The sequence below is a fragment of the Heteronotia binoei genome, chromosome 6 (genome assembly GCF_032191835.1).
Source record: "Heteronotia binoei isolate CCM8104 ecotype False Entrance Well chromosome 6, APGP_CSIRO_Hbin_v1, whole genome shotgun sequence".
NCBI classification, from domain to species: Eukaryota; Metazoa; Chordata; class Lepidosauria; order Squamata; family Gekkonidae; genus Heteronotia; species Heteronotia binoei.
In genome coordinates this window covers 30,702,970-30,718,799 of record NC_083228.1, presented here as the reverse complement: position 1 = coordinate 30,718,799, position 15,830 = coordinate 30,702,970, and the positions used below count along the sequence as shown (strand labels likewise).

Below are 15,830 nucleotides of genomic sequence, written 5' to 3'. Positions count from 1 at the left end.
TGTACTTTTTGAGCATTTCTTTTAGATTTTGCCATGGTACTTACCATAGTGCTTTATTAGGATAATAGGGCATAGCTTTGAAAATCACAGCTCATGTTGGGAAGGTCCCAAATAATACAGGGCACAAAAAATAGCAAGAATTTTATAATTTTTGACTGGTTCACTGAAAGAACTCTCAGTGTATCACCTGATCCCTGGTCCATAACATGTAGACACAGTTGGGTTCCCAAGTCCCAGCTTGCAGCATAAGGTGCCCCATAAAAAGACAGATATCTTTTCCTGGCAATAATTCCGCATTTGCTCAGGGACATATAGTCTGCAGTGATGTGGGACAAATGTGACTAAAGCATAGCTATAGTCTAATGCTAGCGTATATGGTTTGCATACAGAGTTTGCAGGTTTGCTCAGCGGCATCTCAAGTGAACAGGCTCTCAGTGGCACCACCATTACACTATAGCAAGCTAGATAGGCCAGTGATCTCTGATAAGGCAGCTGTGAGAGTCCATCCGATAGCACAGCTCAGAATGACACACCTAATCTGTGAGCTTCACCAGCTACCCTATTGGGGCACACGCTGACACATTCTATTGGTGCGTTAATGACAGATCCTAGTGGTGAAGTGTTCACAATTGAGAAAACTCCTTCCCACATGACTGAAGAAGAGGGACTTCTTGTCTCCCTTGACAAACTGCCTGACATCTTTGCACTCACAAACACACAATTTCTGTTCATTGTCTTCTGTTTGTTTTAATTTGTGTAAAAGTCCTGTAATAAGCACCCCTAATATATGCAAAGTTTGTGTATGAGCCTGTTTTTAAAGAGAAATGACACATAGAGAAAGGCATGCTTCCCTCCCCTCAAATATTTATTTGCAATGTCCTATATGCATTTTGCTTCCTCCTCTAGCTTGTCTCAAGGCAGATAATCCCCTCAGACGTTCAAACTGAACCACTCTCCATGCTGCAAATAAATGCTTCAATATTTCCTTACTTTAAAAACATCTTCTGGCTCGCCAACAACCCAACAGTAACAATTTCCTGTTGTGTCGGCAGTGCAGGGAGCATCCTGTTTGCTGAGAAAGCAGAACTATAGGATTATGAGGACCTAGGAGAGCTACTTATTTAAAATATATGGAAAATAAAAACAGGTGTAGTCTTAAAATCCTTTTTTTCCCCTGGCCACTGAATATGAAGTACGTGCCCTGTGAAAACTGCTGCAGTTTACAGAAAATTATTCTCTAAATATTATATTCAATCAAAAGTGATTCTTTTAAAAGCAGCTATACATATGTACAATTATTGCTTATCTATGAGATATTTTTATCTTGAATGCATGAACATAAGCTTTTGGAGCCTCATTCCAGATTATATTTCATATATATAATTGTGTAAAAGAGACCTCCTTTTAGCATTTTTAAAAAATATTCATTTTGCCTGGGTTTAAATATCATATTTAAACAGTTCCTTTTAAAAATACCTCAGTTCATTTTTCTTCTTGCTAAATTTAACAAGAACAAATGAACAGAGAACCTTCATTATCCGAACTTCGATAGTCCTGGGATTCTAATACTTCCAAACCCTGTATGTGCCTCCTGAATAACTCCAGCTCTCTAAATGTGAGCCGCCCGCCCGCTATTTTAGTGATTCAGGTTTTGTAGGATCAGCTTTAAGGACCGATTTACATGATTGCTTTCCCCAATCAACACAGTTGCACCACATAGAATTTTGTTTTCTGAAGACTTCAATATCTACCAGGCAAACCTTTTAGGGAGAGTGTTATGAAATGAATACCTGGAATTACTTTTTGGAAGGACCATAGCGTACAGATTTAGAATACTGCAACTGACGCTAGAGTACCATGTCACGGTATCTTGGATTTTGCTATCATTTTCAGGGCCTACCTATGTGTGTCCACCATGGAGACTTTCAGTCAACTGCAAGTTCCCCTCTAGGAACTTAATTCTCAAGTGTGTGGAGCCCCAGTTTGGATTGGGACCATGGCATACAGGGAGAAGGGGCTCCCAAGTTTGTTTCCTGTCCTAAAATAACCAAGTGGGGCAGAATTTGCCCTATTGAGGGCTGCACATATATTGGTGGTTGACACATGCAGCCATCAGATTAAGATCATGTCAGAGGAGAAAGCAAAACACCCCCCCTTCTCACTGTGCGCCATGGTCCCAATCCAAATTGGGGTTCCACACGCATAAGAATTGAGTTCCTGGTGAGGAACTCACAGTTGTTGTCTGACTAAAAGACCCTGTGGCAGGTATATGTAAAACTCAGCATGTAGTTAGGCCATCAAATATGCTGGCTGGCAAAACAATGCTTAAGAGAGCCAGTGTAATGTCAGATTGCCAGACTAGGACTTGGTAAACAAGTTCTGTTTTCTACGTAGGCTGTCTATCCTTGAGCCAGGAACTTTCTCTCAGCATTTCTCTCTCAGCCTTACTTCATCAGGTGTTATTCAGGGAGAATGTACACCAAGTCTTGACAAGTTTTCATTGGCTGTAGGAGCCAGTTCAAGAATTTAGAAGCCCAAGCTTTTATGGCTTTGTATTTGACTTTACTTTCTAATTATTCCTACCACAAAACCTAATCTTCACAGTGTTTTGGCATTTTACTAAAGGTATAACAAAAGCATTGTGGAGGTGGTTGCCTGCCTCTGTGTAGCAACCGTGGACTTCCTTTTTGGTTTCCCATTGGAGCGCTAACCAGGACTGACCCAGCTTAGCATTCTCCATTGCGGCTCCCACCTTGTGGAATGGCCTACCTGAAGGCTCCCAGCCTCCTGACCTTCTGCAAACTATGCAAAGCTGAACTATTCAAGAGAGCTTTTCTGCACTGATAATAAGTACAAAATTGGTTCACAAACTTAGTTGGATAAATGACTGGGACTTGTGGCCTTTACTGCTATATATAGCATATTGTAAATAGGTTCCTATTATGTAATCTCTGTACCACTTGATGTGCCATGTTAATATTTATGCCAAGCTCCTATTCTTTTGGGTGGTTCCAGTCTTCTAATATCCTAACGCATTAGTTACTGAATATCTCATTTTGTTGATTGCACTGACTCACTATGTGTAATCCACCTTGAGACCATGTGAGAAAGGCGGACTATAAATAACATAAATAGGTTAGTTCAAGATCTGATGAGACTGGACCAGATCAACCAAAAGCATTGTAATATATAAATAAGTATGAGGTAACCCTGGTTGTCATCACCACAACAAAGAGCTAACCTGTAACCCTAATTTAACTTCTCTCCAGTTCCTCATAATTTCATTATTGGATTTTAAAGAATCATTTCATAGACTATTGGAGACAATGTGGGAAGAAACTGTGGCTGAGAAATCAGTTCATCTATCATGACTGAATGATGTAAAAGTAACATATAAACAAGAAATGACAAGAACTTCACACACGTGCATTTTTATGCCATACAATGAAATATGTGTCATTTCACATCAGAATAAGCTTTGTACTTCTACTGAGAATCTCTGAGAGACACCTCAATAAAATCGTTGCTGAGATTACTAGACACCACAATGACATTTCCAAGCACCATGGAGATTAGGGGTCTGGGATTTGTTGAGCTCTGATGTACACTACTCCAAATTCATTGGTGGAAGGGTAGGATAACAAATGTAATAAATAGAAAGAACTGTGTGTACAGTGCATTCTGCATTCGCTGCTCCATAGTTGGTATCTCTTGTAAGGGGGAAAAATAGAGAGAGGAGACTTTCCACATGAATTGATTTCATGCAATGATAAAAGTAAGAACATTTACCTTTTAAACACATTTTGTTTCCAAAGCTTGCCCCTCCCCCTTTTACAGCAGGTTCCATCTCCCAGGAGATTGAAGTGCCTTCGAGATGCCTTTTGCCCATTTCTTCATTCCACAGTGTATTCTGCTCAGCCAATCGGAATCTGTTTGAATCGTCTGGTTTCCCCCTTGCTGTGCCCATTGCCTGTCCCATCCACACTCTTACAGCAAGATGAATGGTACAGCAAAGAGCCCAAGCAGCTGCTTCATCTGTCCTGATTCTTGCACAGTCTTCCTCCCCTCTGACTCCCCTATCCATTTTTATGGGGTCAGGTGCCCATTTGTGAAAATCTTGACTTGCAGGAAAAGGCCATGGCAATGTAAAACAAATGGGCAAAGCCAGAATGAATTTGAATTCAGGAGAAAGCTCAATATATTTCTGGAAGGGGGTGAAACTGTATATTGCCGCGCAGGTATTTGGATTTCAGTACATGTAGAAGAATCAATGGATCGTCACCTTTGGATGAGCAGAGTTTAATGAACCTGCAGGTTTTTCAAAGCCAGTGGGCACCCTTAACAGCAGGAAGAGCTGTATGTACTCATACTGAGCTCAGGTCTGTAGGGACTGATGTAGAATGCAAGAGAAGTCAGATGGAATTCAGGTTTTTAAGGTCTCTGCGATGAGTAGGCTAAACTACTCAGCCCTTATTGACCCTTGACACGAGAGCATTAACCTGAGTTTGAAATTAGTGTGTTTGTTGAAAGGTTTTCCAAAGGCATTACTTGCATTATAAGACACAGCCATTTCCTGCATCTTAATGGAATGGAGAAAAGCACTTTACACTTGAATGTGATGCCACTTCTAAGCGATATTGCTGGACTCTCTTTCTAATGAATTCTGATGTCATATTTTCATCTGTCTCCTGTATAGTGTTAATGACTGGAGCAGCTTTCTTTTGAATTAGGTTTCAGTTGTATGTGTGTTTAAGTGCCCTTGAAAGGTTTTTGTTGAATGAAAAGGAGCTCTATAGGATATTGTTTCAGAACTGGGACAAAGATCCTTTCTGTCTGATTCACTATTCTTATCTTGGACATAAGCGGCCAAAGGTTTCAGACTGCGGGTTGATAACCTACTTAAATTAACTGAACTTGCTTTAATCTGTCAAAGAAGACTTCAGCAAAGGGAACCCGACCCAACCAAGTTAAAATACTTGCTGTAGGCAAGACCAGATGAAGAACAAAGGATTGAACCACAATTCAGTCATATTTCCAAGGCAAAATTCATAACTTTTTCAATACTACTGTATGTATATCTTTTCTACTAGGAACATGGAATTTGAGCTGTTGTATGATACAGCATCTGTAGTCACTTAAACCATGTGGGGTTTAAGAAAGGTTGGGGAAGGGAGCACACGTTAATCTGAGAGCTGATTCTATCATTATTTTTCCATATGTTTTCTTGAGCTCTGTAGGCAAAATGTACAAAATACCAAGATTATGGTCAATTGATGACCTTTGTCCAGATGTGAAGCTATTATATATTGCCTCTGGCAACCCTACAGAATTTTTATTCACATGTCAAAAACATTTTCACTCCTAAGTAATTGTTGCCTGGAACTGTAACCAGCTAAGGTCCAAACTAGATGTTATGGACTCTACAGCTCTGACCTGTGGGCGACAATGCCACTTCAGAACTGAACTCAGGCCACTTAAGAATGCCACGGTGGTCTGATCCTGATTGGGTCCCCAGCATGGCAATTCCAGGCGAACAGCCTCTGTTTCAGCACTTGAAAATCACAGGGGTGCGGAAACAAGATCATCTGGTACCACTGTGCTGTGAGCCTGTTCAGGATTGGGCCCTCAAACAGCATGTTTAAACTTCCCACATTCAGCTCTAAAATGGTGGTGGTGCCCACGGGTCAGAACTGTGGATGCCCTAACGCCTAGTTTGGCCCAGAGATAATCAGCACTTCGGTACTTCTCTCATTGGACTTTGCATAAAATGCTTTCACCAGAATCCCTTTGAAGAAGCAATGCAATGTGTGTTTCATATGTATTTCTCTGTAATTTTAATTATCCTTTATCGGGATTTTTCACCCATTTTGATTTTATATATTCTTATGGATAAATTTATCTCTCATGTCCCTATGCTTTTAAAATGTTTCAACAGACCACTTTATTAAAAACGTATTTAAAATCTCAGATTTTTTTTAAAGCCATAACTTCTCAAAAGGTGCAGAACATTGACTAGCCTCCCAAGACAGAGAGTAAATGTCCTCAGGAAGAGGGCTGTCTTGCAATTCCTTCAAAGGAAACCAGGGCCCATGCCCTGTGAACCTCCTCAGGAAGTCATTACGTAGCATGCAGGCTGTAATTTTTTTTTCTTCACTTGACTTCATGGAGGTTTGCATTTGTCAAGTAGGAAGCACCAAAAAAGCTGTTCTGAGGGTCTAAATAGGCATGTACAGGGGGGAGAGGTGGTCCTTCAGGTATGTTGGTCCAGAACATTAAGGACTTTAGAGGTAAGAACCACCACCCTGAACTGAGTCCAGAAACAAACAGGCAACCTAGTAAGATGTTTCAAGATAGGCATACTGTGTTTGTGGCAGCTCACATCAATTAACAGTCAAGCTAAAGTGTTTTTCACCAGCTGAAGTTTTAAGTTTTCTTCAAGGGCAGTCCCTGTATAGTGTGCATTACAGTAGTCCAGACTGGAGGTTACAGCAATCTGGATCACTGTGGTTAGGTCGGCTGAGTCAAAAAGGAAAGAAAAGCAAAATTGGGTCCAGCCATCTGGGTCTTCACTTATACCTCACAAATGCAAACTCTTTAAAGGTAGGTATCTCCAAATTTGTTATAGTCTGCCCATCTTTGAAAGAATCCTGCTCCTGAATGTGGTTCTAGGAGAGAATTTAATAGCTACCAAGAAAACAAAAATTGATAACCTCTGATCTCCAAGAAAGTTAATATCATAAATACACGTCTCCTGATCAGTTGGTAGATTTCTAAAATGTGTCTTGTATCTCTTGGCAGCTGAGTAGATAAAGCTGCATCTAAGACACATTCTAGAGATCTACTAGCTAATCAGGAGATGCATATTTTTCCTTTCCTGCAGACCAGATGGAGATCTTCTACTTTCTTTGTCCTTTTCCCTGAAGAGGTCTTGATATTATACCATTCTAAAGAAAAATAATGTGAAATATGACCTAAAGGTATAGTGTAGCTTAATGGCTGTGGACCAAGAATCAGGACTTCTGGAGTACTTTGAAGAAGTAGTGCTGCTTCTGCTGTCATATAGTGTGTGTGTGTGTGTGTGTGTGTGTTAATCCCAATCTAGTGAAATTTATGTAAAATCTTGTGACAATAAAAATGAATTATTTGGAAAGCATTTGTTATAAGCTTTTACAAAACCAGTGTTTGAAGGCGGTTTGCAAGAAAACCTTAAATGCCTTTTTAGAATACCTTTCATGAATTTATTCTTCTCTTTCAGCTCTTTGAGAACTTCCACTTTGGAGATGTGCAGTTGAATTCAGTCTATCTCTCTCAGCGATTCTCCACCGACAGCTCTGGTTACTATGCAACATCTGGGCAGCTCACTTTCTCCTGAAGTCATCTGGCCCAGCAGAGATTATATGTCACCAGAACTGCACAATAGACAAGAAGATGATGGTTTAAAGGGGTCTTGTTGTTTAGACCGGATCATTTGCTCTTTGTGGATCGCCCGTAGAGCTTTGCCAAGGATTTGAACTAGCAAATTCACTGGGTGTGAACTCACCGAAAAAAATGGTCCCGTTACCAATAAGCTTTTCTTTGTTTTATTGATGTTTTTATGGAAGAATAAATGCTTGGTACAGATGGAATAATAATTGTGTTTGACAAGCTTTAAATAAATCCTCAAAAGTTAGCAGCCCACTTTTTTGTACATCTTTAATATGAGCCATCTGTGTAAATTGATGATCTGAAGAACCAGCTCTTTGTTTGCAAAGGTTTCCTGTGCTGGCTGCCTAGAAGTAATTATTAGCACAAGTGAGTTTTCTTAATTCTGAAACAATCACTGAAATTCAGGAAGTCCTGTTCTTGCAAAGAGACATGTTTTCAGGTAAGGAGCAACTGTAGACAAAAGCTCACATAGTATGGAAATATTGCATCTAGACATTTACATCATTTATACTCTGCCTTTCTTCTCAGTTGAGACCCAAAGGGGCCCACATTTCTCTTCTCCTCCATTTTATTTTCACAGCAACAACCCCATGGGGTAGGTTAGGTGAGACTGTATGACTGGCCCATGGTCACCCTGCAAAGTTCCAAGTCAGAATGGGGGTTTGGACCTAGTTGGACACTGTAGCCACTATACTGTACTGGCCGTGAGGTAATTCTGGGTCATTCCCAGGCACAACAATAGCAAGTGCTATTGTGCAGGGGGTTGGACTAGATGACCCTGGAGGTTCCGTTCAACTCTATGATTCTAAGTAAAAGCCTTGCAAACCATCCTTGACTGCAGGCATGATGCATTCATTTTCAGAGTTGTGTGTCTTTAAAACCTATGCTTCTACCACAAGGATTGTGGCCTGTACCTTAAAAAAGAAAATTAACAGCTGTTGTGCATATGTTCCTGAATTCATAATACAAAGAATTCAGGAAGGAAGGAGAGGATTCAAAAAGCGACAGTAGAAAGGGGAAATAATAGGCTGGGGGGAAAGAAAATATGTAGACCTGGCCATTTGCAGCTTGAGGGGATGCACAGAGCTCTTGCAAGGGCAGTCAGCTTCTCATGCAGAAAGGTATCTTATACCAGGCTGGGTTCCAACAGCCAGCCAGAAATATAAATAAAAACTTGGGAACAGAGAGGTCATGGGCAGACACTACAGCACCATGGATAGCTCCCAGGGAGGAGATAATTTGCTCTCACCTAGTAGGGAACGTTGGCTCTCCAGATTTTTTTTGCCTACAACTCCCATCAGCCCCAGCCAGCATGGCCAATGACTGGGGCTGATGGGAGTTGTAGGCAAAAAACATCTGGAGAGCCAACGTTCCCTACCCCTGGTCTAGAGCAAGGCAACCTTGCTGAACCTACTGCCCCTTTCAGAGTGCACTGTTTCTCTGAGCAGTGGATTGTACTGAGGAGAGCTCCTTTCATGGAGTTCCGCACTCCATCACAATTCAGTTGTTTCTCTGTGGGTCAACTGGTGTCTTGGGCAGGAGATTATGAGGCCATAGGCATAGTTTGTGGTAATTGCACAAGATCTTCTGGTTCTACTCCCCTTTTGTAGTTGTACTTTGCTCCTCAAAAAGCCATAATGAACAGCTATAGGGCCAGAACTCTTTTCTCTGGGAACTCTCTGTTGCCTCCTCCTTAAATGGTGTCTGGGTCACTGCTCCATAGTTCAGTGGGTCACAACAGAGACCTGGAAGGAAAGTCAAAAGCAAGGGCAGTTGTAATACTAGAACATCATGAACTGCATTGGTGAGTGCTTGCTGTAAATCTCGGAAGACTAAGCCACCCTTAACGGCCCACAACCATAAATATGCTCATTGAAAACAGGTTGATATAGGATTTTAATTTTAGAGGTTATTTTAATGTTGGCAAAAATTCTTTGCTTAGCATACGCCCACACAGTGTTTCCAATGAGCTCTGCTTCTAGGAATCTTGATCAACAGAACAGATATGCATCTGCCAGTTTTTAAGACATCAACTGTGGTAGACATTTCACCAGACAATGGTTGGGGATTATCGCCCTTCACATTTGGTGATATTGGCAGCAGCGTTTGTAAGGTTTTTTTGGTCTTGTTTTTTCCTGCAGGGAAGGAACTTTGCTTGCTTATTTGCTCAGCCGAGAGCTGTTTCCTTGGGTTGGCATCTCAGGATGTTCTAGCACTCCTTATGAAGAGGCTTGCTCACAGCAGGTGGTGTCGAGCCGGAGTGCATTTGTCAGTGGGAAACATTTTTCGCAGCACAGAAAATTGTGCACACTCGTTTAATGATTGCTTTTACAAGAAGGAGTCTCTGTGTGCCCTTATTGGACTTTCTCTTTTTTCCCTGGCATTCTTACTTGCATCCTTCAGCCATTAAGAGCCTCTCTCAAATCCTTGATGTTGTCAGTCATGGAGAGGAGTGCAGGCAAAGTCACTTGAGGTCTCATCCTTGGCGTGCTCTGCTCCCCCAGGCTTTCAGCGCCTTTGGAGATGTTCTTGGCTTTCCAAAATATTGGCCCTTTTGCCTACCAAGAGCAAAGGCTGAGAGAATTTGTTGTTGTTGTTATTGTTCCACTTCATCAAAAAAAGCTCATTGTCTCTTCTACTGCAGAAAGAAGTATGTCTTAAAGCTTCTCAGCATTTTTTTTTATTTTTAAACAACAGTGACCAAGAAGCTGTTTATGCACTTAGCAATCTACTTCATGCTGAATATTAAAGCCCTAAAAGGACACAAGTACTATTTTTATTCTTCTTTGTATCCACTTCCCCCCTCAGAAGCTTTTTCTATAAATCTTCTTTCCGGGCTCGTTCCATCCTTTATCATCTAGCATTGATTTTTGTCTAGCTGTTTATTGCTCTTTGAGGTTGGCATTAATATGGCTGGTTTTGATTACTTTGGACTCTGGTTCTTTTTTTAAAAAGCAGTATCCTGCTCTTGGAGAGCTCACACACAGACACACAAATCCCCCAAGGGTTGGCTTGATGCCTGACAAGTCAAAATGCTGAGCATGCTAAGGTTTAAGAATCTGAATATACAAAAGAGCTTATTGATGATTCTAGAGGTACTGTTTGAAATCCCAGAGTCTGCATATGATTGACCCAGTTCAGACTCCCATGCATGCTGCTATGCTTATGGAGGTCTTGTCAAGGTAGGCTTCCCAGTTTTTTTTTAATGGAGATGAAGAGGTAATACTTCAATGGCAGCAAGTCCCAAGATCAATCCATGGCCTCTACAGCTTAAAGGAACTCAGCAGGGCTGGGGAAAATCCCAGAGAGAGAACCCCCATCCATGTCTGTATATTTGGTATATTCACAAATACAGGTGTTCATCAGAGCTTCTTCCCCCACTCACAAGCAATCTCTGAGATGAGGCATAGGAACATGTCTCTATGAGGCTGGATGAATGATTTAGTACAGCCAACCCCTAGAAGCTGCAGTAGTGTCCTACATTCATTTTGCATTGGTTCTCCAGCTTTCCCACAAAGCATGGGGGCAGTAGTGGGCCAATATGTGCAGTAATTTACTCCCACCATACACATTATTCATGTAGACATGCTGTTGGCTCCATGGCACTGCGTTGCTGTGCAGATCTGCATTCCATAGTAACTAGGAAAATGAGGGGTATAAGATGGTGAGGAACAGACAGTGTCTTTCAGTAGCTCCACAGCCTCAACTATAGTAACTAATTATGAGGTCAAGGCCTAAGCAGCAGAATGGAATTTATTTTAATGAGGTTCGGAAAGGGTTTCTTCTAATTGTACGTTCGTTCCTTTTTCAATATATATATATTTAATAAGTTCAGTCCCTTTATAATGTATGAAGTATAATTAATTCAACAACATTGAATTAAGTTGCTAAATAAAATTCACAGCGGAGATAAACAGATCCAGAATTAATTTCTATCAAGCTGAGAAGGAGTCTGATACCTTACGTGGATATTTTAAGGGGGTATTACTTAATGAATAGATTTTTAGTTTTCAAGTGAATCATCTATGATTCCTTCCTAATGAGATTTGAAGGCCTGGCCCTGAATGGAATCCTGCAGCCAGCTGGTGCAAATCAGATCACGACTCAGATATTGCAGGTGGATGCAACATGCAGTACGTGCAAGTGTTTGGGGCTCCACGCATCAAAAAGACAACAAATCTAAAGGCTGGATTTGAATCCCAGTTACATTTCAAAATGGTTAGCTATTCTCAGCCCACTCAGACTGAAAGGGGCCTAGAATCAATTCTGCTGGAGAAGTCAAATAGTGGTTGTGGGACTAACAGCAATAATATGATGCTCAACAACTTCAGAAGATAACATATCTTGATACGGGACTAGCCCAAGCGTGTATGTGTTGAGGGTGCACTCTAAGACCACACTCTATGAGAAATGCATGGAATTACTCCCCCTGAAGAAATGTGAACCCAGACACACAACACGTAGCAGACTACTATACGTAAGAGCAGCTGTGCTGGATCAGATCAAAGTTCTGTCTAGTCCTGTGTACTGTTTCGTGTAACAGCTAACCAGGTGTTCCTGGACAGTCTACAGTAAATTGATGGAATTAATCCCCGTACTGTCCTCTACTGCTGGTATTCAGAAGGTTACTGCCTCTGAACACGGGAGTTTCCTTCATAGCCAATAGCCATGGATCTATCCACTATGAATATATCTAATTCCTGTTTAAAGCTAACTTAACTAGTGGCCATCACTGTGTCCTGCGGCAGTGAATTCCACAATTGTTAATGGAACAAATGTTTCCTCTTTTTTATCAGCCCTAAATCTACTACCCATCAACTTCATTGAGTGCTCAGAAGATCTAATTTTGTTGAAGAAAATGCTCCAACTCCTTAATCAGTTTGGTTAATCTGTTTTTATAGATTATAAAAACTGTTTTTTTATGTTTTATAATTTTAATGTGTTTTAATTACTGTATTTATATTATGTCTTATTGAATGTTGTTAGCTGCTCTGAGCCTGCCTAGGCGGGGAGGGCAGGATACAAATAAAATTTAATTAATAATAATAATAATAATCATCATCATCATCTTTTCGGCACCTTTTCTGGGGCTACATATCCTTTTGAAATATGTCAACCAGAACTGTATACAGTATTCCCTATGCATGGTCATTATAATAAATGGGCCATTACAATAAATGCTGTTTTGTTTTCAATCCCTTTCCCAACCATTCCTAGCATAGATTTTGCCTTTTTCATTGTTGCCACACACTAAATCAATATTTTCATCAGCCTATCCACTGTGACCCCAAGATCTCCTTCTTGATCACTCAGCACCAGTCTAAACCCCCAGCAACAGATAAAGTCGGAATTTCTCACTCCAATGTGCATTGTTGCACTTTGTCATGTTGTCTATTTATCTAGTTTGGGGAGTTCTTTTGGAGCTCTTCACAATCCCTTTTGGTTCTCCCCATCCTGAATAATTAGGTTTCATCTTCAAACTTGGCCACTTCACTGCTCAAGCTCAGTTCTAGATTGATGGAGAAATTAAATAGCAACAATCCCAGCTAGATCCTGATGGAACCTCACTGCTTATTTTCCTCTATCGTGGGAACCATCTACACTCTCCTTCCTATCATTTATCCAGGTTCTAAACCACAAGAGGCCCTATCATATCCCATGGCTACTGTTTATTCAGGAGCCTTTGTTGAGAGAAACAAGCATATAGGGTGCGCTGGATCACTGCCATACGATGTAATAACTTGAAAACCTTGTTGAGACAAGACTTCCCTTTACAGAAGCAGTGCTGATTCTTTCTCAGTAAGGCTTTTCCCTCTGTGTGATTAATCCATCTTCTCAAATGTAAAGTGAGGGGTTAGTGGGTGTCTTTTCTATAGAAAAAAGCTTAGGTGGGAGGAGCTAAATCTTGCTCACTCCTTATTTCACCTTCCACAAGTAGCTGAAGCAATTTCCTTCCAGCCCATCAGATTTGCCATACTAGAGCCAAGCTAGGAGAAAGCATACTTCCTAACATGAACTTGGATCCACCCAACTGGGGTCATGGTGTGGGGGGATACAGAGTTTAACTGTTCCCACCACCACATGGGTTTTGCCCCATGTGGTTGTTATTTCCATTTAAAATGAACTGATATGATCCAGCCACAAATCTATCTTCTGGTGTCTCATCTGGTCTGATCCTGAGTTTGCAAGAGGAGTTGGGTTCTTAACTTAGAGCCTTTTAGGGAGGCAAGACCAGCTGCATGATTTGGTGGAATTCTGTGCAAGAAGTTAGCAACGAACTGTGCAAGAAGTAGCAAAGGAACAAGCACTTCAGACGCTGTTTGGCCAATCATTGGAACTACAGTTCAATGTCATTTAAAAATCACTGCATTGACAAACAGTCCTTATTACTGAGTTATTTTCTTGAAGACTGTGGAATTAGCTGGCTGAAGCCATTGATTGGAGCACCACACAAAAGACTGCCACTGCGAACAATCTCAGGGCTAGAAATATTCAGAACGGGGTTGTCAGACTGTGGTCGCATACAGCTGCGCCTGACAAGTCGCTCCAAGCAGGCAATCTAAGCACACCTCTCCTTGCGACTTGTTGCCCCTGAAAGTGGAATGTTTTTGCTCTGAGACTTTGCTTTCTTCTCCAATAGGCAGCCTGGCATTGTGGATGACAAAGGGCTGGCTTTTGCTGTGCAATACAGCTGAATTGATTCTGGTGTCCATGTTGCCCTGCGTTATCCATCCTTCGTGATTCAAGCTGGAAATTACAGGGTTATTCTTACGTAAAGGCTTTCATCTTGATCGGCACTTTGAAATTGTATCCTTGATTTTAAAATTACAGTGGGAGCCAGATAGAGATCCCATTGGCTTTCGTTGATTTTATTTCCCCCCAGTTCTCCAAAGAAAACAACAAAAACAAAAAAAATCTCCTACTTGCAAAAAATCTTATTTGAGCATTCTCTAAATACCAAAATATGGATAGATGGATGTCATGATGTGTTGGTGCCATGAAAAAAAAAAAATGCTGCATACACTGAGATCCTCTTGAATTTTCCTGATGTTTGAGTTCCCATCTATAATCCGTGTTGCTTAAAAAGAAGCTACAGAGCAAGCCATCTGCACACTACAAATAAATAAAATGGATGGAGTCGTTTAGGGCAGGCTGTGTTTGATCAGCTTATGTGTGGCTTGCCTTTTAGTTGATCTGTACGTCTCATAGGATGATGCAAACATGATTGGCGAGAACTAAAATGTGTAACGTACGGCGGCTCCAGCTGCAAAAGCAGGCCTCAGGCTTCCAAGGGTGTCTTTCCTATTCTTCATGGGAAATGGTCCTTGGTTGCAATCACCCTCCAAGTCGTGGGAACCTACAAAAACAAGACACTTTGTTTGGGGGCCACCACTGTCCTTCACTTGTACAGCTTGAAATTAGGCACGATTAGTCAGAAAGAATTCCCACTGAGCTCCAAAAAGGATTATTCTAAAGGAAATTTACTCAGGATTTCAGATCTTTTTCCCCAAAAAAAGTGACAGAAAAGCAAGCACAGAACTTTCTATTGCACATGTTCATCTTGCCTCCTCTGCTGAACGCTGAAGGTGTGTATGTGCAAATAACAGTACAAGTGGGGACTCACGTGCAAGAACATACTATACCCCTTAGCTACCTTCCCCCTTCCCCTTCTCAATCAATTCCCCCTTTCTGTCTCACCCCTCCCCTTCTGTCATTCTCCCCCCCCCCTTTTCCCTCCCCTTCTCTATCAGGCTCTCTCTATATTTCTCCCCCCCCCTCTTCTCTGACAGTCCTCACTTTTCTTCCCCCTTGGTGACCAAGATCAAGATAACTCATATTCTAGTATTCCCCTTCTCTATGGTCAGCCAGCATCTGAGTTGTACCACTTCTGAGAGTCAGTTTGGTGTAGTGGTTAAGTGTGTGGACTCTTATCTGGGAGAACCGGGTTTGATTCCCCACTCCTCCACTTGCAGCTGCTAGCATGGCCTTGGGTCAGCCATAGCTCTGGCAGAGGTTGTCCTTGAAAGGGCAGCTGCTGTGAGAGCCCTCTCAGCCCCCCCACCTCACAGGGTGTCTGTTGTGGGGGGAGAAGATATAGGAGATTGTGAGCCGCTCTGAGATTCTTCGGAGTGGAGGGCGGGATATAAATCCAATATCTTCTTCTTCTATCAGACTCTCCCATATATTTCTTCCCCCTTGTCAATATCCTCCATTTCCCTTTCTCCCTCCCGTCTTACCCCCTTTGATCTCCACTTATCCTCCTCTCCTTACCAAGACATTTCTGAGCCCAGCATGGTTCTAGGCCTCAGCAGCTGCCTTTGTGCCCAGTCACAGTGGCAGCAGTCTCAGGGAGCTGCTCTGGGGGAAGGGGGGGGGCAGAACGTAAGCCCCAAATGGTTTTTTTA

The 15,830-nt window shown here is 41.6% G+C and overlaps 1 protein-coding gene across 1 annotated transcript in view; it reads left to right on the top strand.

Moving 5' to 3' along the window:
- ASCC1 (activating signal cointegrator 1 complex subunit 1) overlaps positions 1–7,677 on the top strand; it is a 109,784-nt gene extending 102,107 nt beyond the window's left edge. The window contains exon 10 of the mRNA XM_060241199.1: positions 7,256–7,677. Within this exon, the coding sequence (XP_060097182.1) occupies positions 7,256–7,372 (117 nt within the window). The 3' untranslated portion in view covers positions 7,373–7,677. The remainder of the gene's footprint in view (positions 1–7,255) is intronic.
- The last annotated feature ends 8,153 nt before the right edge of the window (positions 7,678–15,830 follow it).